Genomic DNA, 27222 nt, shown 5'->3' with positions numbered 1-27222 from the left:
TGTATGTGTAAAGTTATTTGAAACACATGCACAGAGGTAGAAGTAGGAGTCAAGAATTTTATTTCATGGTATGAACATGCTCCAGGGACAAAATACTGATATTTACAGTGTAATTAATAAAGTTTAAATCACAGAACAAAGAATAATAAGAAATAACAAGTCAGAAAACCAATAAATAGGAAGACAAATGATACAGATGGACTAGCAGTTTCTCCTATATACAGGGCTGGCTAAGCAGGGCTGTTGAGAAAGGTGAAAGCTGGACATGTGCAGACAGTGTCACCTGTGAAGGCACTAAGGACCATTTTCCCCTCCTCTTAAAGAAAGGATCAGGAACAAGTTAAATATGAAATAATCCATTCACACAACATTAAACAACAACGTGTCAAAAGCCTCATTCTGGAATGAGGGGAACCTCCTGGCATCAGGATGCAAAGATGAGCACACACAATATATGACTTCTGATAAATACTATAGAGCATGTACTGACCTGGGATGAGAATGGCTGCACTAAGCTCTTAAGAAAAACCCCACACAAACCAAACCCTTTCCTTATGGAAACATGTCATGGACCCACGAGACATTCTCAGGTTGTCCAGGGCCACAGACAGGGCAGGTAAACCTGCACATCACACTCCCTGGGCTTACAAGTTCCCAGAACTTCAACAACACACACCAGTTAAAAGGTAAGACAAGCTGACAGATCTTCATGACAATGATAATATTCCACTTTAAGTCCTCTCATAAGAGCAGATAATTTGTCCTCCAAGCCCCTGTAACAGGAGACTGCAGCCTGCTCCTCCAATCTGCCAATTACAAAGATGTGCAAGCAATTATTTATTATTTATGTTCTCTCTGCCCCAAGGCTCAGTTAAATATATAGTGTACTATTGTTCTCAGCAGCAAGACTGTAACATTAGTTAAATAGTAAAGCATATGCTTTTATAGTTAAGGTTTAAATATTTAATCTGCAGTGTCAGCATTCACAGTGGTACCTTTAAGCCACTGATGTCTGTCAGGTGCAAGAATTTTCAATGTCTTTTGGAAAGCACAGTTCAGGAGAAACTCCCTTAAAAACAGATCATTCAACAAACCTTGGCACAGCAAGAAGGAACAGAAAAGAGAAATACAAACAGTTCTCCCTGGTTGTGGAACAAGAACAGGCCAAAACCATGAGTCTGTCTGCTCAGATTGAGAGCTGAGATGAAGCTTAGGACAAAGCAGCATTTCAGCCACTTTCAGGCTGTTGTGTTGGATGTAACATGAGATAATCCAACTCCATCCAAGCACACTCAATGTCAGGTGAGCTCTTCAGGAGCAAAACCAACCACAGCTTAGATTGGACAAACATTTTGAGTATTTACCTCTCCAACTGCTAGGCTAAAGGAAACAAATGCCAGTGTTTGTATCTGTGTCTTGTATAAACTTAAGTGACACTCCTCCCCCAAAAACAGAGGGCAGGATGTTCTTCTAGGTCACGATATTGAAAAACACATGTGAAAACAGGGAAAAGCTTCCAGCTCACTAAGAACAGCACTGAATGCATCTCACAAGGAAAAGATGCCCTCACAAGCCCAGTTTTAACCAGCACAGATCCTACTCCAGACCTGCTACAGAGTCACAAGGTACATCCAGTTAAGCATCATGACATCAAGACCTTTAACTACTTACTCTAAGTGCTTCACAAGAACACTCTGGGAACTGCAAACGTGGCGACCAGCAAGAACTCAGGACACCTAAAGAGCTGTCTTACTTCTTCTGTCACACTTAAAGACTCCACCTCTCCTGCTACTAACCACAGCTTTTTAAACCTCTCAGTAGCAGGAAAGTCACATCAAGTGGCAGCTGCTCCCAGCCCCTGGCACAGGAGCTGAGGTGCTCCAGCATGGATTACAAAGCACACAGAGTGCAAAGGAGATGCATTTTGTGACACAAAAGCAACGTGTTAAAGTGATGTGTGTCTATTAGCAGCATAAATATCAAAGAAAAAGAGTAGCCACCATAAATCAATGGTTATCATCAGAGACCAGAATTTTTTTCCTCCTGGAGCACAGCCAGAAACCCAAGATGATCCAGCAACACCAACAGCATCAGCCATTGCAGAGGATGTTACTGTTCTGGGAAAACTGGGCAATTTATGCCTGTTTTAATATAGGAGAATCAAATTTACCCTCAGTTTAGAGCACTGCTCCAGTGCCCTTGCAGCCAGGGATGGGAAAACAGGGTCATAATGCTCCCAGACCCAAGGCTGAAGCCAAGTCTTAGTGTTCTGGCACTCCTTTCAATAATCTCTGCTATTCAGATTACAAAACAATTCCTACATTTTAAAAATTCCAGCTCAAAAGCACAAAAAGCAGCCAAAGCAATGCTGCAGCACAGCCTTAAAAGGAGGGGGAAAAACAAACTTTTGCCTTTGCATCAAAAGCCTCCCTCTCCACAGTGCCAGCAGGTCCCAAGCAAACAAAACTAGCAGCACTACATGGGCACACTGAGGCCTGATGCACCTCAACCCAGCACGGTCCCTTCCCAGCAGCCTCAGACTTTTGCAGCTCACATTTCCCCAACCCAGCTGCTTTCTCTGTACAGCAAGACAGCAAATGGAGGGAAGAGGACTGTGTATTTGGTACACGACAGGTTAAACAGCCAGAGTGAGGAATATTCAAATAAAAGGGTCTGATGCTCTTCCAGGTTTGCAGTGAGCACACTCACAGCCAGCAGTGCAGCAGGGGAGAGCAGTGAGAGCTGCCAGCTGTGTGCAGGGCAGGGCAGAAACCAGACTGACCAGCCTTCAACTTTAGGATTTCAATCATTTTGACCTAACATGCCTAGCACTTAAAACACACACAGAACCCTTGTTTTCTATACATTTCAACACGGATTGCCAGCAACAACTTCCCTGCACAACATGTTTAACACATGGAATTTCACAACCATCATATATACCAGTTTAATATTATGTTAATATAACATACAAAATACAGGCAACTAAGGAAAAATACATTGTTGTAAAATAAAACTCCATACCAGCACGGCATGGATTTTATAGCCATATCAAACTGTGTCATCTCTTGAATTCCAGATTCTGGCCAAATCTTACAGACTCACTGATTTTTAGGGCAATTCTGCACAGGTCACACCTACTGCAGCAGAGAGTCAATGACGGCTCCTGGCTTTGCTGAACGTTTTCTGTTTGGAGAGCAGAAAGGAAAGGGGAAAATAACACCATACACACATCATTATGTTGTCTAGGAAAGACAGGGACCAGCCACATTTCAAATCAAAACTACACAATCTTACTTTTCACAAGCATTTGTCAAAACCAACCAAAACTAACCAAGGAAACCCATGCTGAAATCTCCCAAGAGCTCAGGACTTTGCAGTCAGTGTGTGCACTGTCAGTGTCAGGTGTTGAACTGAAGCACAGAACTCAAGGAAACAGAGCAAGAAGCTGCAGGAATGCAGCAAAAGGGCATCACAAAACCCCCCAGACAAGTCTTTCTGGAAAAGATTTCACTGTATTAAAGAGATTTCAGCTTGGTTCTGTCACACATGGCACCAGTAAACTTGATGCCATGCAACATTTTAGTATTTTGCCTTCTCGTTAAGCAAATGTTTGAAGACTGACAGTAAGCCTGACTGACACTCCCCTGGGTGAATCCCCCATGACATATAAATACTCCAAAGCTCTTCACCTTCTACCCGTCTTGGGCCTGGATCTTCCTTTTGAAGTTCTTGGCCTCTCCAGCTTCATCAGAGATTGCCTCAAGCTTTCTTCAGTGTAAGCCAAGTAAACATGGGAAAGGTCCACTTCAAAGGGCTAAAAAAATTCCAACAAAAAACAACAAAACCCAAAAACATCAGAGTCATTCTATATGAGAATCATTTTATCTGATTAGAGAAGGCTCCAGGAAGACCTCATAGCAACCTTCCAGTACCTCAAGGGGCTACAGGAAAGCTGGGGAGGGGCTTTTTACAAGGCCTTGTAGTGAGAGGACAAAGGGGAATGGATTAAAACTGGAAGAGAGGAGATTTAGGTTAGACATAAGGAAGAAATTCTTAAGGGTGAGACCCTGGCCCAGGTTGCCCAGGGAAGCTGTGGCTGCCCCATCCCTGGCAGTGTTGAAGGGCAGGTTGGATGGGGCTTGGAGCAGCCTGGGCTGGTGGGAGGTGTCCCTGCTCATGCAGGGGGGTTGGAACTGGATGATCTTTAAGGTCTCCTCCAACCCAAACCATTCTATGAATACACAGGATCAACAGTGCTTCTCTAACACTAGGAAGACTCATCTCTTCAAAAGAAAACTGGACCGTGCAGCCCCACTCATGCACAGAGAGTCACTCACATCTTTTTCCTTTTTATCCAAGACAGGTGTCTGCTTCCTCATGTTGTTTCCCGTGTATGCAACACATTTCTGAAAGAAAAGTCTGTCACTAAAGTCTACTGTGCACAGTAAAACTGTCCACAGCTTCATCAATTAACTTCTGGGCTCCATTAAACTCCTCAGGAGCTTGTGCTGACATCAGCTTGTACACGAGCCAGCAGGCTAGCTTACCAGCTGCCATTCTCCTATGTCTTCATTCCAGTGGACATAGTTTTCAATCATTTCCTAGAAAGAAATTAGAACAGCAATTGTTAGGCTTGCACAGTCTACCCTCCAGGTGCATTTTCCAGAACATACATCCCTAAAAGCCTGGACAAGCTGCTCAAGCACAGTCTTGACTATTCCAAAGTGATTTTATCAAGCCAGATCATGTTCAAAACCCCTGTTTACACTCTGAAGGCTAGAGAAGAGAAAAACATCACCCCCAAACTGCATGCAGTGGGGCTCCCACTAAAGAATGGGTTTCCCAGTATGCCAGTGCCATCAGGACAGCAACAAACACACACTGTAGGACAGAAAACAATGAAAGATTAAGGGAAATAGCTTTTATATTTTCCGCTATATAGCACACCATGTTTTAGCTCATCATAAATATCAGGGCCACAAAGAAAACAAGAAGTGTAGAGTTTCAAGCTCAGTCTTACTACTTGGCATGACTAGCAGATATTTGCTAGCACAGCTCCAAGCCCAGTGGAAAAAAAGAGGTTTGGAACAGACCCAGAGCATGGGCACACAGTAAAGACACCAATTAAACACATGGTGAATGTGATCTTGTTCTTTTTTAACCATCAGGAAATTATGCTGTAAGAGAACTGAGATTAGTACTCTGCTTACAACCCCCCCCACAGTACACACTGCTTCCCTGAAACAGATTTCACAGCCATGGAACTGGAGCCAAAATTAACAACCTCCCTGAGAAACAAAACAAAGCCAAGCTGCATTTGTTATTCACCTCCCTGTGCTGGCTTTGGAGCCAAATGCACCCACTGACTCTGATCTCTTACAACTGAACATACAGCAGAAGTTCAGATGTTACAAGAGTCACTTGACAAAAGCATCTTTTCTTCCTTGAACATCATCTGGTTCTGACAACCCAGATAATGGCACCAACATATAAGGGCAACCCAGCTGCACCCCCCAGCTGAGCCACAGCAAAGGCTCCCAGCAAAGCACACCCACCCATCTGGGCTCCGAATGAGCAGACAAGTGTCTGTCAGTTCCCCGGGGGTTACCTCCTGAAGAGAAGCCAACTCATCCCATTTGCTGGACAGCATAAAAGCAGGAGAGCTCAGCACATGCCCACAGCACAGGCTTGGGTCCTTGGTGTTTACCTGGTAGTCCTGAGGAATGAAGTTGTCTATGATGAGCATCTGGAGACGGAGCTCCCTGCTCAGCTGTCGAATATTCTCCAGCAATCCTTCAATCTCCCTCTGATGCTCCTGCTGCAGATCTGCCATCTGCAGACAAAGCAGGCATTTGAGAGGTGTCAGAGCTAGCTCAAGGCATGGTAACAGCCTAAACAAGAACAGTCTAGACAAGGTTTTTGGAAAAGGAAAGCAAGTGTTGACTAAAAGTACCAGGATATCTATCTCTGAGAGAATAAACCCTCTGAAACGTTCCAGCTCAGAGACAGCTGAAAATATCATGAAGTTCTGCTTCATAAAAATGAAACTGGCCTCCTGCCAATCCAAGCTCTGCACCAGCTAAGAGCAGATGAAGAGGGTGCAGACAAGTTATATCCCTGGCAAGATGTCAAGGAAAATCTCTGATCCCACAGACAAAATGCACTTCTCACGAAGCATGGACTCTAGATACCAGCCAGAGGACACCCTGAGCCAGTGAGACTGAGGAAGGACAAGGAGGGCAGAAGGGACAGCCAGCCAAGAGCAGAGCAGCAGTTGTGCTGCTGCAAACCACTTCTGTTTCAGAAATAATTTTTTTTTTCCTTGAAGTTCTGAGTATCTCAGCATCTCACACATACACCCTCCCAGCCTGACTTGGGGAGCAGCTCTCCAACACGCTCCTCTGCAGCTCTGACACCAAAATTAATGAGGTCTTTTTTAATTACATGAGCCACACAGACAGAAAGACTTTTCTAAACATAAGGTACTTTTTCCAGTATTCCAAAGCCAATGTCTTACCCTTCCCAGCTATAGTCCCTCACATAAACACAGGCTAAGGACTTCAGACACTAACCTCTGATTTTGCAGCCATAAGCATGGTCCAAACTTTCTTCAGCTTTTTGGTTTTCCCCTGTGCTTCCTCCTGGAGGCTGGTGTACTTCTCCTCGATGTCCAAGCGTTCTTGCTGTGTGCAACATTTAGCACAGACATCCACACATTAACGTAAGAAAAGAAACAATCTGCAATGGTATGAACAGGAGGAGAAGCTACTTGAACAAAACCAAGCATCTGCTTGGGCAGGGAGAGGCTCAGCCTCAAGTGAAGGCATGGTGGCCTCTGAGGTGATCAGCTCCTGCCACGTTTCACCCAGGTGAGCCAGGCCAAGGCACACAGCCTGGTGTGTCCTGCCACTGCTGTTCTCAGACACCAGAGCACACAACCCCACCTCCTTCTCCTCCAGCTCCTTGCGAAGCTGCTCTGCTCTCTTCCTCCGTTCTTCCAGTTCCATGTTTGATTCTTCTAGAAGCTTCTCTTGCTCCTCTGCTTTTGCCAGCAGATCCACTCCTCCGACAATCACCTTCTTCTCCAGCGCAGACAGTTTCTCCAAGAGGGACTGGTGCTCTTGTCTAGAGACAGGTAAGTGACAAACTTCCTATCCTGCAGTGCCCACAAGGCAGCAGGTCCAGCTCAGTTTGACAGCCCAGACAGCATTCACAGGGCTGGAAAAACTTGTCCTGCTGCCAAGGGTTTAAGTGGGGGTGAGGCAGTGCTAGTGAATGCAGGGAGTTCCCTGAGCTCCAGCTCCCATCCCTTTCTCACAAGCCAAACCAGGTCAGCAGGGAAGTCTCTCCTGCTGCAGGTCCCCCCTGCAAGGGGCTGTGAGGTACCAATGATGTTATCAGGCCCCCCAGGCATGCCCTCCCCAGGGCCTTGCCAGCACAGTGATGCCCAAGGGCAGCTGCAGAAATGTATGAAATGAACAGAAAAAGGGCAGATGAGATGCCAACCAGGAACACTGGCTGCTGCTGGAACAGCCTCTGCCAGCAGGACTGTCCTGTCACATGGGCCAGTGGGACCTCAGCAGCTTTTCAGGTTGAGAGCTGAGAGCCCCTGCACCCAAAAACCAAGATGACTACACAAACTGTCCAGAGCAGTGTACTCACTGAGCTTTAAGCAAGTCTTTTTCTCTCTTCTCCAGTTCAGCTCTGGCTTTATTTCTTTCTTCTTCTTCCATATCAAGCTTAGTTTCAAGAGCTTTTCTCTCCTCTTCAATCTTTGCTTGCATCTCTATCATCTTATCAGGGGAAACTTTCTTCTTGCCTTTGGAAGAGGTAGGAAAACAAGTCAGTCAAATAAAACAGGTTCTGTATCACACTATTTTTTCCAAGTTCAGATTCAACACTTGCATTTAAGAAAAAATAATTTAATTAGATACCAGTTCCAAGCTGAGCACATTTCAGTTTTTCAAATCCCATTTTAACATTAACCAGTTGTCAGCAGTTGCTAGAAAGGAGGAGCACTATCTAACCAACACTATAACATAACACCCTCAAAATAGAAAATATGAACACTTGTAGGAACACTGCCTAAAGAGGAGTCTGAGCTGGAAACTCAGCTGTTCTAACTCTGTAGATTAGGCCAAATGAAGGAAAACAGAAGATTGCCTTGACCTACAGCTACAAGAGCCAAGCTATCAAGAGTTACACACTCAAATGTCAGTTACCATCCCTATCACACCCCTCCTTCACTGCCCTCCTCAGGGGGTTACCTGCTGCAATGTCAGCACACAGACAGTTTAAGAATGCACTACTATAAAAATGCAGAGACTAGGGAAATTCAGAACAGCCTTATAAAAAAACAGAAACTTTCTGATCTACACAACAGTGACCACCCACGGATTTTCAAGCACTTGGTTTGCTGTGACTTTTCAATTGTCTTTACAGTGTAAATACTATTCCAGCAAACCAGGTACACTTCATAGAAGGTTACACTGGAAGAAGCCAGAGCAAACTGTCAAACCTACTGGCCTGAAGGGTTGGTCCCAAACCCCCATGATTCCGAAACAAACTGTGGGGCTGCAACTCCTGGAAGTCACTCTGCAAGTCTTGAGTCAACCTTCATTATAATCCCAAGTGCCTCAGGCAGGTGAACACAGAAATCCTTGGGGATTATCTGGAGAGAGAGCCCAGCCTGTGTGCACCTCCTCAGATCCACAAGTCTCCTACAAGTCCTAAATCTCCTTTTATTCACTACAAGTGAATCTTTAATTTTCTTTTGCTCTTCTCCAGACATTAAAAAAAAAACAAACAGAATTCAGGTGCCTAGAAACTAAAAGAAGCCATCGACTGCCAAGGGACTGTTCTCACAGTGACATAATGTATATGGTCAAAAAATGCTCAAGAAAGTTGTTCAATAAAAGGCTTCCCTCCCCTCTAGTCTTCATGGCATTCAGCTTTATTTATATCTATATATCTGTATCTCTATATGAGACCTCTGTCAGCCAGACAAAATGCATTGTATTTGTGAACATGATGTGTGTTTGTTCATGCTCACAAGAGACTATAATTAGTTTTGTGACAAGGTAAGAACTTCAGCACTACAGCAAACAATGCCTTGGTTCCCATCTGCTAAACTTAAGCAGATAATAAGCACTTATTTCTGGATCTGTGGTGAAAAAGTCTCTCCCTAATTAGTCTGAGTAAGAAGCTTTCTGAAAGTGCTACACAGAGACCAGCATACAACAAGATGAGCCAGATAAAGGCTCCTTACTGCTCATACACAGCCCTAAATGTTCTCAGTTTCAGAGAAAAAGGTGAACTCAACCAAGTTGCAGGACACTTTCACAAGCAATTGTACTATGATGAGGTAGAAATTAGTTACACCAACCTGCTTGATCTTGGATTAAGAGGAAGTAGAAAGCAAGTCGCAGAGAAGCAGCATATGCATAAAAAGAGGAAAGAAAATAAATTATTGCTTTGATCATGTTGGACAAAGATCATCAGAACAAGCATTAATTTTATATGCATGTTTCTAGAGTAGAAAACACAGGATAATCATCACAAAACACCTCCATTAGAGAAAACATTAACATATCATGGTTTTATGCTAAAGCAGAGAAAGTTTCTGTACTTCAGGGAGCTTTGTACATCCAGGGGAACCTTCAGCTCCCTCTGCCCACCCAGTGCAGAACCTAGATGTGAGGTCAGGAGCCTGCTGCAAGGATCATGCCCTAAGAAACAGCTAGAGGGTAGATTTCTTCTTCAGCCAGACACAGTGCTTTCCCCCTCCCACTCCAGCCAGCCAATTGTTTTATTACCTGTCAAACTTTAGCATACAGAAGACTTGTTGCAAGTTTTACCTAAGTTTCCAAGACAATTGTTTGTGAGATACAAGACAGTGGCACACAGGGAGTCTCAACACAGGGTTTCTCCATTTAATTACACAGGGCATTCGTGGGTTAATTTGCAGGAACTGATGCTTCCATAGAGGTATGTAGCCAGAGTTGGTTATTCAAGCAAAGCAGCAAAAAAAGGCTGGACAGGAAAGGGAGAATGACAGACACCACATGCAGAAGGGCCTGAGGACATCTGAGGACAGTTAATACCTCAAACCACACAGAGCCACACTTCTATTCAGCAAAAGCAACTTCTACAACAAGTCTCCACAACAGTTTGGAGCTGTCTCCAAACCTGCGGGAGATGGACTCGTCCAGCCACTGCCACAGCAGCAGTTTGCTATTAACTGTCCTCATCCAAAAAAAACAAAACAAAACAAAATTCAGGTTTCAAGCAAGCTTTGAAAGCACAAGTTTGAAGCAAGCAGGTTTCCAGCTACCATCATATGACTCCTTAGGTGGTGACCCTTCTTAACCTGCCACCACACTGAGATGATGCTTTTCACTAACTTAACCAGTATAAACATCTGATGAACTACACAGCAAGGCTTTCCAGACTCTCTCTACACAGGGAGTAGAGTTCCTACAATTTAAGTCCTGAGATATATTTTGTTTCTTCAGTCATCATTAATTGACTGGAGAGTTTGTGAAGGGACAGAGCCCTCTCCGACCAGGAGCAGACCAGACATTCCTCACTGCTAAACCAAAATCCAGGTCCCTTCTTCCTCTGAACTAAGCCCAACAGTGACCAAGAACATCTCATGTTGTGGGGCAATTACAAAAACCCCAACCACCACCAAGGTTTGTTGTTTTGTTTTGTAAATATCTGCCAAAATATAACCAGTCAAGTGTTACCACGTATTACTTGTAAGTATAAACCTCATGTTGTTTGATTGCTGGCTGCTCCATTCATTTTCTCCAAAGTTCATTCTGAGAAGGCAAAGATCACTATAACACAGCACAACCCACTTCACCTCTTCTGCCCTTTTTAGGAACTTGTATTACAGCAACTCCCATTAAAAAGTTAGCTCAGACTTCTTCCTGGTACTTTAGAGGGACTGATCCACATAGAAGTTGCAAACTGCCTCTTTTTTACCTATTCTTCTCAATTGTCTTGAAATCTTGGTCAAGCAACATACTAAATTGCTTCCTATTCTCTCACACATCTGGCTGACAACATGCACACTGAACAGCTGTTTCAAGCAGGAAGCAGCAGAGGAAAGACATGCTTTAGCAGAGTTAAAATTTGAGGTTTATCTTTCCAACAGACACAGCAGGGAAGAGTGCAGCATTGCAAAATGGAGTGTGCAGATTATGGAAAGGCCAAAGCTGAAAGGACTTAAGGAGCTCCCACTCACTAGTGAAGGACTTATCCAGAGGTTTCTCTATGACAGAGCATGTGGAGTCTGAACTACTGCTGCTGCTACTGCCTGGAAAACAGAAATGCATCCCACAGAAAAACCCAGAGAGGAAGAAACATGCAGATGGGAAGTTAGTTCTATAGGAAAGAAACCCAGAAGGGTCAGTAATCTAGTTCAAAAAAAGCCCAAGTTCCCATTAAGAAGCATTTGCTAAGATCCCTCCCAGACTCAGCTTGCAAAGCCACCATTTCCCAGCACAAAACACCATGCTCAGAAAGACACCTCAGTTAAAACCCATCCTCACCAGCCTACAGCTCAGAACATGCCAAGGCAGCTTCCATTTCAAGCAACAACAGCACAGAAACCAGACCATAGTGGAGAGGGCTGTGGGTATCTGCAGAAGCAGATGATTCAGTGACCAGGAGTCCTTTCCAGTCTTACACACATGGCCAAGTGCCCTTTTCCCTCTAGAAGGCACCACCAGCTACACAGGGACAGGTTCTGTGCAAACTCCTGCTGAGAAGCACCTTCACTTAGGGAACTTGACTCGAGCAGCTTGTTTGGAAGGTGACTAAGTCAGTTATTTGCCCTCTACTCCTTTCAAGCAGCATTTTGGAGGTGGTCTCCTCTGGGGAGGGGATTAGATCAGGACTTGGTTCTTGACTGAGATCATGGTCAACCTTTTTGCTTTTAGGAATTACCAAGAGGTGAAAAATTCAGAACTGTTACAACTGTCACCAAAGGCATGACAAAGGCCATTTATGACCCTACTGGGACAGATACCAGAATGGAGAGTGCATCTAAAGCAAGAATGACCCTACTGGGACAGATACCAGAATGGAGAGTGCATCTAAAGCAAGAACTCTTTTAACCGGAGCTTTTAAACAGACGGGGGTGCTACAGGGCAGGCAGCAGTCTAAAGGCCAAAATTGGTGCACTAGAGAAGCTGGGAATTGAGGTCTAGCACTGGGCTTGACTTCTCTACTCCCCATGAAGAAGTGTCAGCGGTTCTAGGAGCATAGCAACCTCCTTGGAAGGCACAGCACTCCCAGGTACACCGTGACCTGCAGTTCTAGGTTCAGCAACATCCCTTGGAGCTTAGATGTTACACAGCAGCATAACACTGGCGTAGGACAAACCAAACTTTACCATAGGATTTCCAGAGTGCTCCGAAGTGCTGTGCAGCTGTCATTCAGCTTTTCAGTTTGCACAAAGACACCCAAAGGTCAAGTTTTACCTCTTATCAACATAAAACAGGACACCAGAACAGTCGGTTACTTAACATCCATAAGACAGATGAATCCTTTGCCTAAACCACAGCCAAAATTCCCCTCTAACCATTCCTTTGATTATAAAAACCACATCTGCCTGCCACTGATCTCTGGTGTCTCCTTCCTCCCATCTCTGAAAGCAGGGGAAGTTCCACACCACCAGTCACAAGCCATACACAGCCACCTTGTGGCAACCAGGGGGCCACCACAAAGGGGGATGTCACCACAAGCACAGCTACCCAAGTGGAAGCAGATACCACAGAGCTGTCCAGCTACAGAGCACAACAGACAGCCTGGTTTCTAGGAGAGGCATGATAATTGCAGCAGCAGCAGGGCAGCTCTACAGCTCCACTCCTCCCCACCTGCTCTGGCTACAGTTTCTGACACCAGCTGCTGGGTGAGAGGAGGTTGGTGCCACTGGCTGGGATCTCTGCTGCCTTACCCCGCCGCTTCCGCCGCTTCTCCCCATCTTCTCCAACCTCCCCGTCGTCATCTTCATCCTCCTCTTCAGAATCACTGCTCTCAGAACCAGAGATCTCTTCTCCTGGAACACAAGAGTGTGCTTTTGGACACGCTTTTCTCCACCCCGTACCAGCTCCTGGCTGTGGCAGCAGCACCCATCCAGACCCAGCAGCGGCCAAGGGCAGCTTAGCAGCACCCGCAGCAGCTGGTGACTGCTGGGCAGACGGCTGCCACGGCTCAGGGAACTCGGGGAAAATCAAGATAAGCAATTTAGGGCTGTGAAGTCAGTGTGTGGATGTTCAAGCTCAAGTGGGTGCTTTTCATGAGCAAGTGTGGGAAGCTGTTCTTTTCTTCCCCACATAAGTTTAAACAAAATGCCTTTTAAGCCAGTGAAGGCCTCTCCTGATTATTCCCAGCTAACAGACTAAACCTGAACTTGAACACTGCCAGGGATGGGGCAGCCACACCTTCCCTGGGCAACCTGGGCCAGGGTCTCACCACCCTCACATTCAAGAATTTCTTCCTGATGTCTAACCTAAATTTCCCCTCTTCTAGTTTAAAATCATTATCCCTTGTCCTGTCACTACAATCTCTGGTGAAAAGCCCCTCCCCAGCTTTCCTGGAGCCCCTTCAGGCACTGGAAGCTGCTCTAAGGTCTCCCTGGAGCCTTCTCCTCTCCAGGCTGAACACCCCAACTCTCTCAGCCTGTCCCCAGAGCAGAGCTGCTCCAGCCCTCCCATCACCTCCATGGCTCCTCTGGACTGTCTCCAGGAGCTCCATGTCCTTTGCACCCCTCCTCCTCAAGCAGGAGGGTACATCTGTTCCCCACCCCGTGCCCACCACCCCCTGCTCCCCGGGCCAGGCTCACCTGCCCAGGGCCACCGCTGGCCCTGGCACCACGTGTCCCCTGGTGGGCAAAGCGGGCGCCGGGACATGGCTCCATGTCCCACCCCAGCCCCAACACCACAAGGCCCACAGCCGAGCAGAGCTCACCTTCCTCCAGCTTCTTCTTCAGCTCCTCGATCTCCTTCTGGAACTGGCGGAGCAGCGCGTCCTTGGGGTCCTCGTTGATCCGGGCCTTGTTCTTGATGTTCTTGGCGCGGTTGGCGTAGCGCAGCGTGCTGATGGTCTCGTCGTAGTTGTAGTCGGCGGGACCGATGTTAGCACACTGCGACACAGCGAGAGTCACTGGGGACAGTGCCACGGCCCAGCACCAGGCACGGGGGAGCCTGGGGGTGCTGGCGGGCGAGAAGCTCAAGGTGAGCCAGCACCGTGCGCAGGAAACAACCGCCCTGGGCTGCAGCGAAAGCAGCGCGGGCAGCAGGGCCAGGGAGGGGGCTCTGCCCTTTTACTCAGCTCTCCTGAGACCCCAGCTGGAGAAATTGTTCGGTTCTAGAGCCCCCAGCATTAGGACATGGAGCTCCTGCAGAGTCCAGAGAAGCTCAGAGGGCTGGAGCAGCTCTGCTCTGGGGACAGGCTGGGAGAATTGGAGTGTTCAGCCTGGAGAAGAGAAGGCTCCAGGGAGACCTTAGAGCACCTTCCAGGGCCTGAAGGGGCTCCAAGAAAGCTGGGGAGGGGCTTGGGACAAGGGCTTGTAGTGAGAGGACAAGGGGGAATGGATTAAAGCTAGAAGTGGGGAGATTTAGGTGAGACATTAGGAAGAAATTCTTTGCTGTGAGGGTGGGGAGACCCTGGCCCAGGCTGCCCAGGGAAGCTGTGGCTGCCCCATCCCTGGCAGTGTTGAAGGGCAGGTTGGATGGGGCTTGGAGCAGCCTGGGCTGGTGGGAGGTGTCCCTGCCCATGCAGGGGGTGGGACTGGATGATCTTGAAGGTCCCTTTCAACCCAAACCATTCTATGATTCCATGACCAGCTCTGCTGCTCTCACACTGCTACTCTCCCCTGCTTTTGGCTACCCCAGCACAGCTTCTCTTTCATCTTATGCACTCGTGTCCATTCACACTGTGTTTAGAACCTCATCTGTACAGATGCAAAGAGAAGAGACAGAAAAACACAAAAAGCTCTGAGCTGCCAACAGCTCTGAAGCAGAGGTGAATGCCAGGCTGTTCTCACAGCAAAGTCACTACACGATCCCTGTAAAACCACAGCATGATCACTGGCACTGGAAAGGGCATCCCAGCTTACCATCATGGTCTTGGAGTTGCCCCCCAGGGAATCCTGGAGGAGCCGAGTGAGCTTGGAGTTGCGGTAGGGCACGTGGGTGCTCTTGCCATCCACCAGGGCAGAGATCACGTTCCCCAGGGTGGAAAGAGACAGGTTGATCTTGGTAGCTTCCTTCAGCCGCTGCCCTGTGGCTCCAGTCTTTGCCTGTCTTTCAGAGCCCTGGAAAGGGATCAGGAAGCAGGAGTTTGAACAGATCCTCAAATACATCACCTTCCTCCCAAGAGGAGGAGCTGCACCTGAGGTCCTCCTGGCAGCCACGTCACCAGCCACCTCATCCATTATTAGAGAACCTGGCCAAGTGCTGCAGACACTGTTAGAGATAAGTCAGAGATCTTAACTGAAGCTTTCAGCACTAGCAAATTCTGGATTGCTCAAAGCCATGCAGCTGGGAAAATGGAGAGTTTGTCCTCATGAACAGAAATGTCATGAGAAGATAGCAGCTACAAGGTGCCCCAGACAGAGCTGCTGAACACCATCACCATCAGATCCTGAGAGAAATTACTGCAATTATTTTAAAGTTTCACAGAGCAATCTAAGCATACATCACATGAGTAAAATTAACATGCAGACACTGAATGCCTTTGGCCTCCCCTTTCCTGCAGCTTCCCCAAGGAAAGCTACTCCTGTGTAAAGTCTGGGCTAAAGACACATTTTACCAGCACGATGACATTGGTTCAAAGTGACAGGACGAAGGAACTTGCAAGTGATGATTGCACAGCCACAACACTCTAGAAAACACCAAACAACAAGCTCTTGCAAAGACCCAGTTCTGCTGTTCAGAGAGCTCTTCCCAATGTCATTTATTCATTCAGTGAATAATTTAAATGAAGAAGAGGGCCCTTTTACTGGGACAGGCTCCAGCTGCCTCTGATTAAAGGCCCCAGTGAATACTTCACGCAAGCCCTGCAGCAAACATAAGCCAGGCCTCAGGGGACGTGCCCTTTGCTGTGCCTTCAGCACACAGGTGAGCAGTGATGCCCCCACACCTCCCAGCAGACCCAGCTGGTCCTACTTACAGCAAGGTCCACGAGGTGCAGCTTGCCCATGCGCACGTGCATGTTCCCATCCACCCCCTTCTCACTGCACTCGATGGTGATGGTGAAGATGGCGTGTGAGCGGGAGCTGTGCTCGTTCATGTTCGTGGCACCCACAGAACCTTTCCACAGAGAGAAAGAGCAATGTCATCTTCAGAAGGAACCATATGCTCCTCTAACACTCTTCCTGCTCTCAAAGGGGACTTATCCCCAATTCCTCACCTAACCCTCTTTTTCAGAAGATGGAAGAGGGATGCTCAGACTCAGCAGCAAACTGCATTCCTGGGCACTGCAGTTGCAGCACATGTCCAGTATGGACTAGAAGTGTTAATGCCAACCTCAGACTCCCACCCCAAGAGCAGCTGTAGTCCTCATCTGTTTCTTTAACGCTACACAGACCAGTAGCCTAAGGCACTACTCACAGCTGATCTCTGACAACAGCTGTATTTTGAGAAATACGAACACAGCAGCCCCTGCCAAGAGCAACAGTAGTCAGAACTGTAGGTCACAAAAGGACCTGCCTGAGCTTAGAACTTCCAGAAAGCATAAACCACCTCCCCCACACAGCACAGGGCTAGTTGTTGCTCGTCCCAGTCAGAACTGCAGAGGGGAAAGGACCAAGACACACACCAGCAGTTCTGACAGGTCTGACTGCCCTCGCTGCATCCTCCCCTTTGCTGGTTCCCCCACTGGCCCTGGCACACATGGGAGGCAGTTTTCTCCACAAGTCCCAGCACAAGAAGTGTTTGGGAGAAGGTACCCTTTTTGTTCTGCTCAGCTGAACAAGCCTTCCAGCACCAGGACTAGGATCTCATGGCCAGACCTCTGCTCTGAGCTATAAACCCGCCCACAGCAAGGCTACGTACGGTTCTTGTGGCCCAGAGTCATGATTCTGTCCATATCATCTGCATTGTTTACGACATAAGCTGAAAGGTCTTTGATATAAACTCCCACATCAGGTCTCTCTTTAACCTAAGAGAGAAACAGTTGAGCTGGAGCATCCTTAGGAGACCCTCGATAGCAAATTCCAGGGGTACTGCAACAGTGATTCACTCCTCTCGGTTCTGGCTCCAACACTCAGGACCAGAGGAACTAAAGAACCAAGGCTCATGCAGGACAATGTTCCACTGGATTCCCCTGGTGGCAAACAGCAACTTCAAACCTCAGCCTCCAATTCCTGAAGGGCCTAGGGGAAGAACAGCAGGCTCAAAACTGACCCAGCTGGAACAGCCACCAACTGAGTGGAAAAGGTTCTGAGCTGTCAGCAGTGACCTCCAGCTACTGTATCTCAAGGGAACAGCACATGTGCTGAGAAGCCCAACCTCCCACTTCCCTCCAAGTGCTTCTCTGGTCTTTAAAATATAACACTGCTCAGCGATTCAAAACAAACCTCCCACTGAGAAGGGCAGGCTCACCTCTAATCTCTGGGTCTGGTCTTTTCCTAGCAGGTCCCGCACTTCCTCATTGTAAATTTCCAGGTAAGACACACGAACTAAAAACCTGGGGGCAAACAGTTGGGCAGCTCACTGAGCAAGAGATTTGTTGAAGTCCAACACACACAGAGAGTGCAAAGAAAATGCAGTGACACAGCAACACAATCCCTCTACCTCACCAAGAACTGCTCAAGCCAGAGTCCCTCAGCTAGAGCCAGAGGAACCATTTCAGATGGACACAAAGAAGACAGAAGAGAAGCTGTTTACCTTGTATCCCCCTCTGCCTTGGCAATGTGACCAAATATATGGGCAAAGGAATTGGGGATGATGCCTCTAAGCTCAGGAATGGCTCGGACCCCTTCCATGGTGAAAGTTTTGCCTGTTCCAGTCTGCCCATATGCAAAAATAGTACCTGAAGGATAAACAGATACATGCACATGAACCCTACAAAGTTGCCAGCTGCAGTTTTACTTCATCCCTTCTCAGCCTGATAGCACTAAACACCTCTGTTTTTATGGAGCTGAATTTTTCCACCCACCCCAAGAGCTGGACAACCACAGTGAGAAGGGCTGAGCCACTGTTTTATCCAGCCTGCAAATCCCTAAGGAAAAGTCAGCTTGCTTTAACTGTGCAGAGAGATTAACTTTTAGAACACTAGCACACTTGGGCCTCACACAAATAATTAAGGCAAGCTCAATCAATAACATGGTCAATTAGAGGAAGCTCATTACATACCAACTGCAAAACCAACTATTGTGAGTGCTCCAAGCCACAGAACAGTGTGAGGCTTCTACTAGACAGGCCACAAGAAGAGTCCAGCTCTGAACCTGCAGAAGCAACTACAATTTGGACTAGATAATCTGACTGCACAGGAAGAACCCAGAAAATTACTGAGATCCCAGAATCTGGTACTCCAGAAATATACTGGTTCTTAAGTTTAGCTTAGCACTGCTGAAAACTCCATTTTTCATTGTCAAGCCACTTAACAATTTGGAAAAGTTGAATTTTCATCAGCTGAACCCCTGGGTGTGTTAGCACAAGAGCTTATCAGGCATTTTACAAACCTTTAAAAGCTGTGGGAGCTGTTGCTGTTTGCAGCACAGGTAGGGAAAGCAGTCACTAGCTTCCCAGCCCCTGCTTCCCTCTACACCACACATTGACATGCATAACTGACACACACAAATACTCTTCACAAGCTGCAGGAAGCAGCAGATTATCCGTGGGGTGGGGCAGATGCTTCACTAGTCAGTTTAACCCAGCAGTTTGGAGGAAATGCAGTAGCTGTAGGCAGAAGCCCGGGTGCATAGCTAGGTACTGCAGGAGCACAGCAGCTGCCTGGTACTGACACTGCACCGTGAAGAGCCACCGAGAGGCCTGATGATGAGATGCAGTGCAGATATTTTGCAAACAGAATCAAAACATACACATTCAGAATAAAAACATACACATAACCGACCTGATTTTTGTTCACCACTGATCTCCCACTGTTAACAACCATAGTGGGTACAACCACTGAGAACAGCAAGCACCTTCAGGCTACTTCTAAGTTGGAGGCTAAGCCAGGAACAACACAGGGCTATGGCCCTCAGGAGGGGAAATGCCCTTAAATAAGATCAGCAGGAACTCTAAAAGCACCAAGAATAGGAGATGGGATCCTTGACTTGAAACACCAAAGGACTTACCATTGTATCCTTCAAGGACAGAGTCAATAATAGGTCTTGCTGTTAAATTATAGACATCCAGCTGTTTGCTCTCTGGTCCAAACACTGTGTCAAACGTGAACGTCTTCGGAGGCTCGTTGGACGAGTCTGTTTTATGAACAGTTATAGTTCCTCTCATTTCATCCACGTGCACTGCCATTTTGTAGCCCATCGTTTTCTCTCGCTCGTTGAGAGGCCGGCACCGAACCACCACCTTGACATTATCACAGCTCTCTGGCTTGTCCAGCTTCTCAGGCTTGTTGATCTGTAATTATTTTAAAAACCCAGAGATGTTAACACTGCTATTGACAGACGTGTGTGTTTAAGCACCAACGCTGATAAATCAACTCCAGTACACGCACACATCCCCACAGGATCACGAACGTGGGGACTTAAAGCCAGAGCTGGTTTATAATTAAAGCTGAGAGAATAAGGTGCACTTAGTGCCATCTGCTTCTGTTTGGCAACCTGGAAACTGATCTAGTAAAACCTGAGACTTCCACATTCAATCACTTAGAAAATGTAGTGCTGTATAATAAAGCCTCACAACCCTTTTCTCTCACAAAGTAGCTACAGGCACGAATTCTGAAGCACCACTGATAAATTTGATGTCACGTGCTTTTCTTGTCTAAACAAGCCTAAAACCCATCTAGCAATGCTCAAGACACTACCCTTGGTGACTGGCACTGCAGCTGAGCATGTAACTAGAATCACAGAACTGCTTGGGTTGGAAGGGACCTCTAAAGGTCATTTAGCCCAACCACCCTGCAATGAGCAGGGACATCTTCAACAAGATTATGTTGTTCAGAGCCATGTCCAACCTGACCTTGAATGTTTCCAGGGATGAGGCATCTACCAGCTCTCTGGGAAATCTGTGCCAGTGTTTCACCACCCTCACTGTAAAAAATTTCCTCCTTTTATCTACTCTCAATCTCCCCTCTTTCAGTTCAAAACCACCACCCCTTGTCCTATTGCAACAGGCCCAGCTAAAAGTTTGTCTCTATCTTTCTTAAAAGTCCCCTCTAGCTACTTTTAAGGAACAACCTTGGATGTCCACAAGAAACAAACTCTCCTCCCAGGCCCCTCTCCCACCAGCCACCACCTGCCCAGACACCTCTCAGGCCCCAGCAGAGGCCAGAAACAGCTTATGTTGGTTGCTCTGGTGGAAGCAGGACGCAGGTTCGCCTCATCTGGGTGGAGGAGCGATCCTACGGTCTCATTTCCCCATGATCGCTGCAAGCCTTTCCGAAACCAGCCGCAGAACGAGCGGGTGCTACGAGCCCCTCCGTCCACAGTCTCCCGGGGAGCAGCGGCGGGGCTGGAGAGCGGCCCAGGGCGGTCCCAGCCCGGAGCGGACACCGCGTCCCTGCTGCCCCAGCCCTCCCTGCTGCCCCAGCCCTCCCTGCTGCCCCGTCCCTCCCTGCTGCCCCGTCCCTCCCTGCTGCCCCGTCCCTCCCTGCTGCCCCAGCCCTCCCTGCTGCCCCAGCCCTCCCTGCTGCCCCAGCCCTCCCTGCTGCCCCAGCCCTCCCTGCTGCCCCAGCCCTCCCTGCTGCCCCAGCCCTCCCTGCTGCCCCAGCCCTCCCTGCTGCTCCGTCCCTCCCTGCTGCCCCAGCCCTCCCTGCTGCCCCAGCCTGGCTCTGCTGTCCCAGCCTGGCTCTGCTGTCCCAGCCTGGCTCTGCTGTCCCAGCCCTGCAGCCCCATCCAAGCCCTGCTGCCCCAGCCCTCCTCGCTGCCCCGGCCCGGCCCGGGCCCTTTCTTTCCCTGCGCAGCACCGGGAGCGGCGGCGAGACGCTCCGGGGGGGCCGAGGAACGGCGGGGCCGGGCCCCACCCGCAGCCCCGCGCATCCCGACAGGGCCCCCGCCCTCCGCAGCTTCCCATCCCACACCGAGACGGGAACGGGAGCAGAGCCCGCGGGGCATGCGAACCTCCCCTCCCCTCCCCCCCCCCCCGCGGCTCGTGTCAGCCACCGGAGGAGCCGGGCGGCGCCGGGGCCCCGCCAGCGCTCCCACCCCCGGGCTCACCGGCATGGCGGCGGGGCGGGCAGGCAGCGGGCGGCCCAGCGGAACAATAACAGCACCGCGCCTGCGCCCCCGCGCGGCCCCAGCCAATCGCCGCGCGCTGCGGAGGCCGCTCAGCCAATGGCTGCGCGGGGAGAGGACGGGCCCGGCCCGCCCCTCGCCGCCATTGGTGCCGAGCCCAGCCAATGGAGAGGGGGGCGGGGCGTCGCCATGGGAACGTCGCCATGGGAACGGCGCCATGGGAACGGCGCCGTGGGGCGGGCGGGCCCGGGGCCCCGGTCGGGGTCTGACAGGCCTCCCTGGGCCCGGCGGGGCTCTGGGGGGCCTGGCGGGGCTCTGCGCACGCACATGACATCCGTGTCCTTCTCTTCCCGACCCCTGGTCTGTGTTCCGCTGCCCCCGGAGGTGTCCCCGCGCTCCGGCGCCAGGCACACCGACACCCCGCCGGCTGGCGGGCGGGCGCTCTGCGTCCTTCCCAGAGGGCCGCAGGCAGGAGCAGCAATGTGAGCAGGGATGATCTGGGGCTTCCAGAAGCGTTCCTGGCCTCTCCGTGGGGTGCTGCAGGGCCGGGAACACCCCCGGCGGTGGCAGGGAGCAGGGCAGGGCCGGCTGAGTCAGGCCGCTCCGGGACAGGGCGTTTAGCAAACCCTTTGCTGTTCATACCCTGCCCCAGCGCGAAGCCTGGGGGGCTGATGGAGTCCTTCAGCACCAAAAAATGTGTCACCCCAGGGGCTGGGGAGGGAAGGGGGAGGCGTGTGTGTGTGGGCAGGCAAAGCTGAGGAACAAGAAAGGCTTTCACATCAAATATTGGAACCGGCTGCCCGCGGAGAAATACTGGGTGAGGAAAACAAAGGCGAGGCAGAGCCGAGGTGAGAGCTGAGGAGAAGAGGTGGAGGGGGACGTGGGGTGAAACTGGGTGCTGGCAGAGGGGACAGGGGGCCGCGTGCTCCTTTCCAGTGTCTGGAAGGAAAACTGCCGGTGTTGGGAATGATATGGATGCAGCAAAAGGGTATTTTGGCCAGGGCCGTGCCAAAGAGAAGGGGCAGTCCGTTTGTGGAGGCAATAACCGATGCCAGGAGGGGAGCAGGGGTGGATCTGGGGGCTGTGCTACCACATCTTTCACCGCGGCAGAACTTCACCCTGAGGGGAGACCTCATCAGTCTCTACAACCACCTGAAAGGTCATTGTAGAGAGGTTGGTGCCAGGCTCTTCTCACTGGTAATTAGCAACAGAACCAGAGGGAATGGCTTCAGGCTGCAACAGGGGAGGTTTAAGCTGGACATCAGGAAAAATTTTTTATACAGAACATTTTTTTTTTTTTCCTTTTTCACCCCCCAGAAGGATGAAACTTCTCAGTGCATCGAACTGGGCAGGTGGAGCTTTTCCAGCCCTCTCCAGGCAGCCGGGTTGGGATGCTCTGACATTCAGTGGCAGTGAAAGCCCAAGGCAGGGTGTCAGCTTTAGGGATGCAGAGCAGTTTCCAGAGGATTCATATCATTTGGGGGCTTTTAATTGAGCTGTAGAGATAATGGTGTGAGCTTCCAGAAAATGTGGGGGAGCCCACAGCCCCTGCTCTTTGCAAAGAAAACCAGGAATTTTATATCTAACAACTTTTTCTTTCCCTGCTGTTAAAGAGACACCCAAGTGTAAGCACTGAAATACTCAGTTTCACCGAGTTCTCACTGCTTGGTTCTTACGTGGTGTTGCTCAGAGACGTTCATCTCATGTAAATACCTGCTGAGTCCCGACAGCGGTGGTTTCTGTCCTGCTGTTGTGCAATCCTCCAGCAGCAACCGAGGAAGATGAGGCTGCTTGGAGGAGAACTCTGAACTGGGAATTAACAAACCTCCTAAGAACAGTCATCTTCGAGCTTTTTGTCTGGGAACAATAGACCTGGATTTGCCGGAAACTTGGAATCGGGTGATAAGGGTTTTGCAACTGAATAGCTCTGCGAAGGGAGAGAGCTGGAAGTGTGAGACAAGGTAGAGGAGATCACACACGGTGCTGAGGTTGCTCAAGCTCTCCCTGCACAGCCCGGGAGGAGAGCAGCTCCACTGCACTGTTGTCCAGCCATCTGACGTGTCTTCTTGCATCATGAGCTTCTCCCCTCGAGGAAAATGGGTGACAGGATTGCTCTGCCTGCAAACAAACAAGTCATGTGGCTGCTCCTTCCTTCTCAGGACAGGAAAGGCACCAGGAGAGGAAATTCTGCCCGGCACAAGGAGCTGGGGTGCTTGTTGCTGTGTCATTCTTTTCTTGGTTTTGACAGCAGCTCCCATCAGGGAAACTGGCTCAAAGACTTGCCATGAATTGTCCTAGACCTCCAGAAAGCTCAAAACTTGCCTCATTCCTGGAAAATGCCTTAGCCAGAGAGGCTTGGATTTGGCAAGTGCCAGTTTTCCAGAATCTCACCCTGAAGGAATTCTCCCATAAACACCTCACCTGAGAGTTATTTTTGCTCGACACCACCTTTGAGTCCCATCTATTCAGATGGGAGAAAAGGGAATTCACTGAGGCCTGACAGAAACCCAGCCCCATTCCTGGCTGCTAGAGCAAGTCATCTGCTGCCTTAGGAAGCTGCAACACTTGATGGCCTCTGTGTACAATGGGAACAGCTACACTCAGCTGCTTCTGGAGAGCCTGTCAGAGCCAGGGAAGGGTGCACACAAGTGCCCTGTCACTCTTGTCTCTCTTTTTGCAAGTATGGAAATGCTGGGTTTTTACCAAGAGTTTTTACTACCAAATAAAGCAAAACAGTGAAACTGATAATGTGGTGAATAGTATTAAACAAATTAGTAGTAAACAAAGTGTCTGTAGCTGGTCAGCCCTTTCAGTTCTCCTACATCAACATTCAAATACATGCCCTGGGTCTCGTGTGGCACTGCAATGGCAGCAGGGTAAAGCTCTGCCTCTCACCTGGGTGCATCTTCAAATAAGATGTAAGAAAGACAAAGCTGAATACCTATTGCCTTGGGGGAGTCACAAAACTGGCTTCTGTGGTCCCAAGGCTGAGCAAATTCTAGAGCTGTTGAGAAAAAATAAAATCTTGCGGAGCAAAGTAAAACCTGCTCCTCACTCCAGGTTCTCTCTCCCCATGGAGGCTGGGTGAGGCACAGGCTGAGCAGAGGCCTCAGTCTTCTCCAGAGGGGGAAATAATGAGCACACTCAGTACCTTGTTGGTAAGAGCTCCGTTCAGCTCTGTGAGGGGAGGACTGGGTGCTGCCCCATTCCCTGTTCCAGTAAATTCCAGTACCAGGCCCCTGTAAGCACAGCCAGAGCCTGACTGGGTGGGCAGCACAGGTGAGTGCTTTGAACTGCTCCCAGATTTGCCCTTACCCTCAGTTGGCAGACACAGCCAGCAACCTTCTTCATTTCAAGCCTCCAGATACCTGAAATGTTAATTAGAGCACTTAGAACCATTGGAGTTTTCCTTTGGAGATATGTTAACAAAATAATTACAGCACTAACTGTATTTCTCTTCTATCTTTTCTCCCCTCAGGGCACAGGTATCTCTGTCCTGTTAAAATAAAGCAGTTCTCTGGGTTGCAGAAATAAGTTCTGGTTCCAGTTGTACCCTGAAACCTTTGCCTTTGCTACCAGCATCCTTAACAGGGCATTGGCATCAGTAAAGGTAGAGAATCTCTGTCAGCTTTTTCCTGGCTAGATGACTGATTGGGGCTGAAAGGAGCATGTAATCAGTTTATGCCCAAAGCAGGTGCTATGTTTGGCAGCAGATTCAGGGAGCAGTCAGGGTCTTTGCTGCAGAAAGCTTTTAAGCATAGATGTATAAACATAGATACAGAAGCACAGATGTATAAACTGGAGTGTTTGACAAGGTTCCACTGATTCACAGTCCTCTGTAGAAGTGTTTGTGTGACTTGCAGTCCAAATGCTGTGATAAGTACAAAGAACTCATTGTAATCTGGTTGTCTCTGCTAAACAGAAAACATTTGCATTGTCACTTTCAATATTTTTGTTTGGAAACCACTATTTTTAACCAAACTGTGGGCCCAGTTTTTTCTCCCATGGAAGCAACAGCAGAGTTCTGAGTTGAACTGAGCCTTGCAGCTCTCAGTTCTATTCAGATTGAGACTGGGGTTTGGCAAAAGCATTTTAATTAATATCTCAGCTGAGAAGAGGAATAATTTGCATTGTAAATTCTGTGGCATTGCATAGTCTAAAAATTGTGGGATACATGAATAAAAATTGCACTAGGAGGAGGATTTGTTTTGCTTCACTTTGGATCTCCTTGCTCTGTTTCCAGCTTCAAAGGAATCTTTCTGCAGCTAAACTAATTCAGAAGCAACTGTAACTTACATGAAAAGTTTGAAACTTGTCCATCTGTCATAGAATTACAATTATTTCCCCCGTGACTCTTTATCTTCCTGACTCTGTGTTCTCTTCCTCTTCCTTCAGGCCCAATTAAAATATCTCCAGGGCATAAAAATTTCCTGCCTTGTCCTTGCAGCAAAAAACAATGAAGAAGATGAGGCCTGTATGTTTAATTTTAAACACACTAAACTCATCTCTTGTGCTCAAGTTGTACGAATTTCCAGGTCTTTCAACAACTTGGGTGTAATCAGGAACTGTAAACTTGTCCACCTTGAGTAGTCCTTAAGGGGTGACAGGAACATTTTCAGTCCTTTTCATCATTGTTTGGAGGAATCGTGGCCTTTATGGATGAAGGACTCATGCTGGATGGGTTTCTCCTCCTCCTGCCCTTCAGCCTCTCTTCCCCCTCCAGAATCCACAGCTCACAGCAAAGCTTAGTCTGGGGGACAGTCACAATGCCTGTGCACAGCATCAGAGCTGGAATTCTGCTCCAGTGGCTCCTGGGAGGGTAAGGTAGGTGAGACCCAGCAGAGGCTCTTCAGAGGAAGCTTAAAATAGATGAGCTTGCTTGGAGTCAAAACTGGTTTCTGAACCTGGTGAGGAAGTGACTCAGGTGAGTCATGTAAAATCAGCAGCTACCTGTGTGAGATGACACCAGATGATCTCTCATGGGAGAAGTGCCTCGATAGACTTCTTCAGACATTGACAAACATCAGCCAAAGGCATTTCAGAGTGTCTTCCTCCTCTTTCCTTCATTCTGTTCTGATAACCTAGGAGGAGGGAGTCAGACATGCATGTCTCTTCCAGCAGCTTCTGCTGCAGCAACATGCTCTTTCTGGTCTTCCTAGGATGTGTCACACTGAGGTTCTTCTTTTCCCCTCAGCTCAAAAGGAGAAGCTGAGTGGTTGGCCACAGCAAGAGACAACCCCAGAGGCCCTGTGAGCCAGGCTGACAGGTGCCCTTCTCAGGGGAACTAAGATAATAAGGGTGGTAGCAGGGACTGTGCCCCAGGGATGCAGCAGGAAAGAGACCCCGGGTGACCCGGGAGGTGCCCAGCAGATGTTGGCAGCCCTGCCCAGCAGAGCAGGAACCAGGCTCTAGGGTTATCCAGGACAGTGTCTCCTGAGCCAGCATTCTGCTCAACACCTGGGCACGTGCATAAGCTTGTCAGATCCCTCTGCAGTACAGAGAGGCACACACAGCGCTGGGTAGGACGGGGGAGACTTTATTTTTATTGGTTTTAACTTTTTTTTTACAGGTAATACCATCGGTGGAGGTGCTGGCAGTGCAGAGTGGCTGTAAACACCCTCCAGCTGAGAGCTTGAGAATGGAAAGAGTCATACTAGGTAAGCTTCACTGGGATCTTTACACAGCAACACCAATGGATTTCTTACACATCGTAAGCACTAAGGTTTGCAATTTTTTTTGCCTTTAAAAGAAACAGCTCCTTATCAAATCAGACTAGAAAACACAGATGTGCACACACACACACACACACACACACATCCTTCCCAAGGTGCTTCGTCAACTCC

General features: G+C 48.7%; 1 protein-coding gene across 2 annotated transcripts; it reads right to left on the bottom strand.

Annotated features, from left to right (window-relative positions):
* Window positions 1-43: 43 nt before the first annotated feature.
* On the bottom strand, window positions 44-21406 carry KIF3A (kinesin family member 3A). Of its 2 annotated transcripts, XM_051631170.1 has the most exons (19): window positions 21362-21406; window positions 19322-19604; window positions 17907-18051; window positions 17622-17706; window positions 17073-17178; window positions 16189-16328; window positions 15134-15331; window positions 13984-14158; window positions 12971-13072; window positions 11255-11326; window positions 9389-9397; window positions 7666-7822; window positions 6948-7128; window positions 6576-6686; window positions 5711-5836; window positions 4551-4604; window positions 4341-4409; window positions 3693-3817; window positions 44-3186 (listed from the first exon to the last, which is right to left on the bottom strand). In XM_051631170.1, the coding sequence occupies exons 1-19, from the start codon at window positions 21365-21367 to the stop codon at window positions 3138-3140; spliced, it is 2193 nt and encodes a 730-aa protein (XP_051487130.1). In that variant the 5' UTR covers window positions 21368-21406; the 3' UTR covers window positions 44-3137. The 2 variants fall into 2 exon arrangements, with proteins under 2 accessions (XP_051487130.1, XP_051487129.1); XM_051631169.1 differs by lacking the exons at window positions 9389-9397; window positions 11255-11326.
* Window positions 21407-27222: the final 5816 nt, after the last annotated feature.

Source organism: Apus apus, chromosome 13 (genome assembly GCF_020740795.1).
Source record: "Apus apus isolate bApuApu2 chromosome 13, bApuApu2.pri.cur, whole genome shotgun sequence".
In the NCBI taxonomy this organism is placed as follows: Eukaryota; Metazoa; Chordata; class Aves; order Apodiformes; family Apodidae; genus Apus; species Apus apus.
Note: the sequence above shows the minus strand (reverse complement) of the source record. Positions and strands in the feature narration are given on the sequence as shown.

Excerpts from the sequence above, each read along its gene's own strand:
- KIF3A (XM_051631170.1), bottom strand. Across the intron at positions 14,159-15,133 it reads GCAACTCCAAGACCATGATG|TGTGCTAACATCGGTCCCGC; the intron begins GTAAGCTGGGAT and ends GCTGTGTCGCAG. Across the intron at positions 4,605-5,710 it reads TCATTCCTCAGGACTACCAG|GAAATGATTGAAAACTATGT; the intron begins GTAAACACCAAG and ends ATTTCTTTCTAG.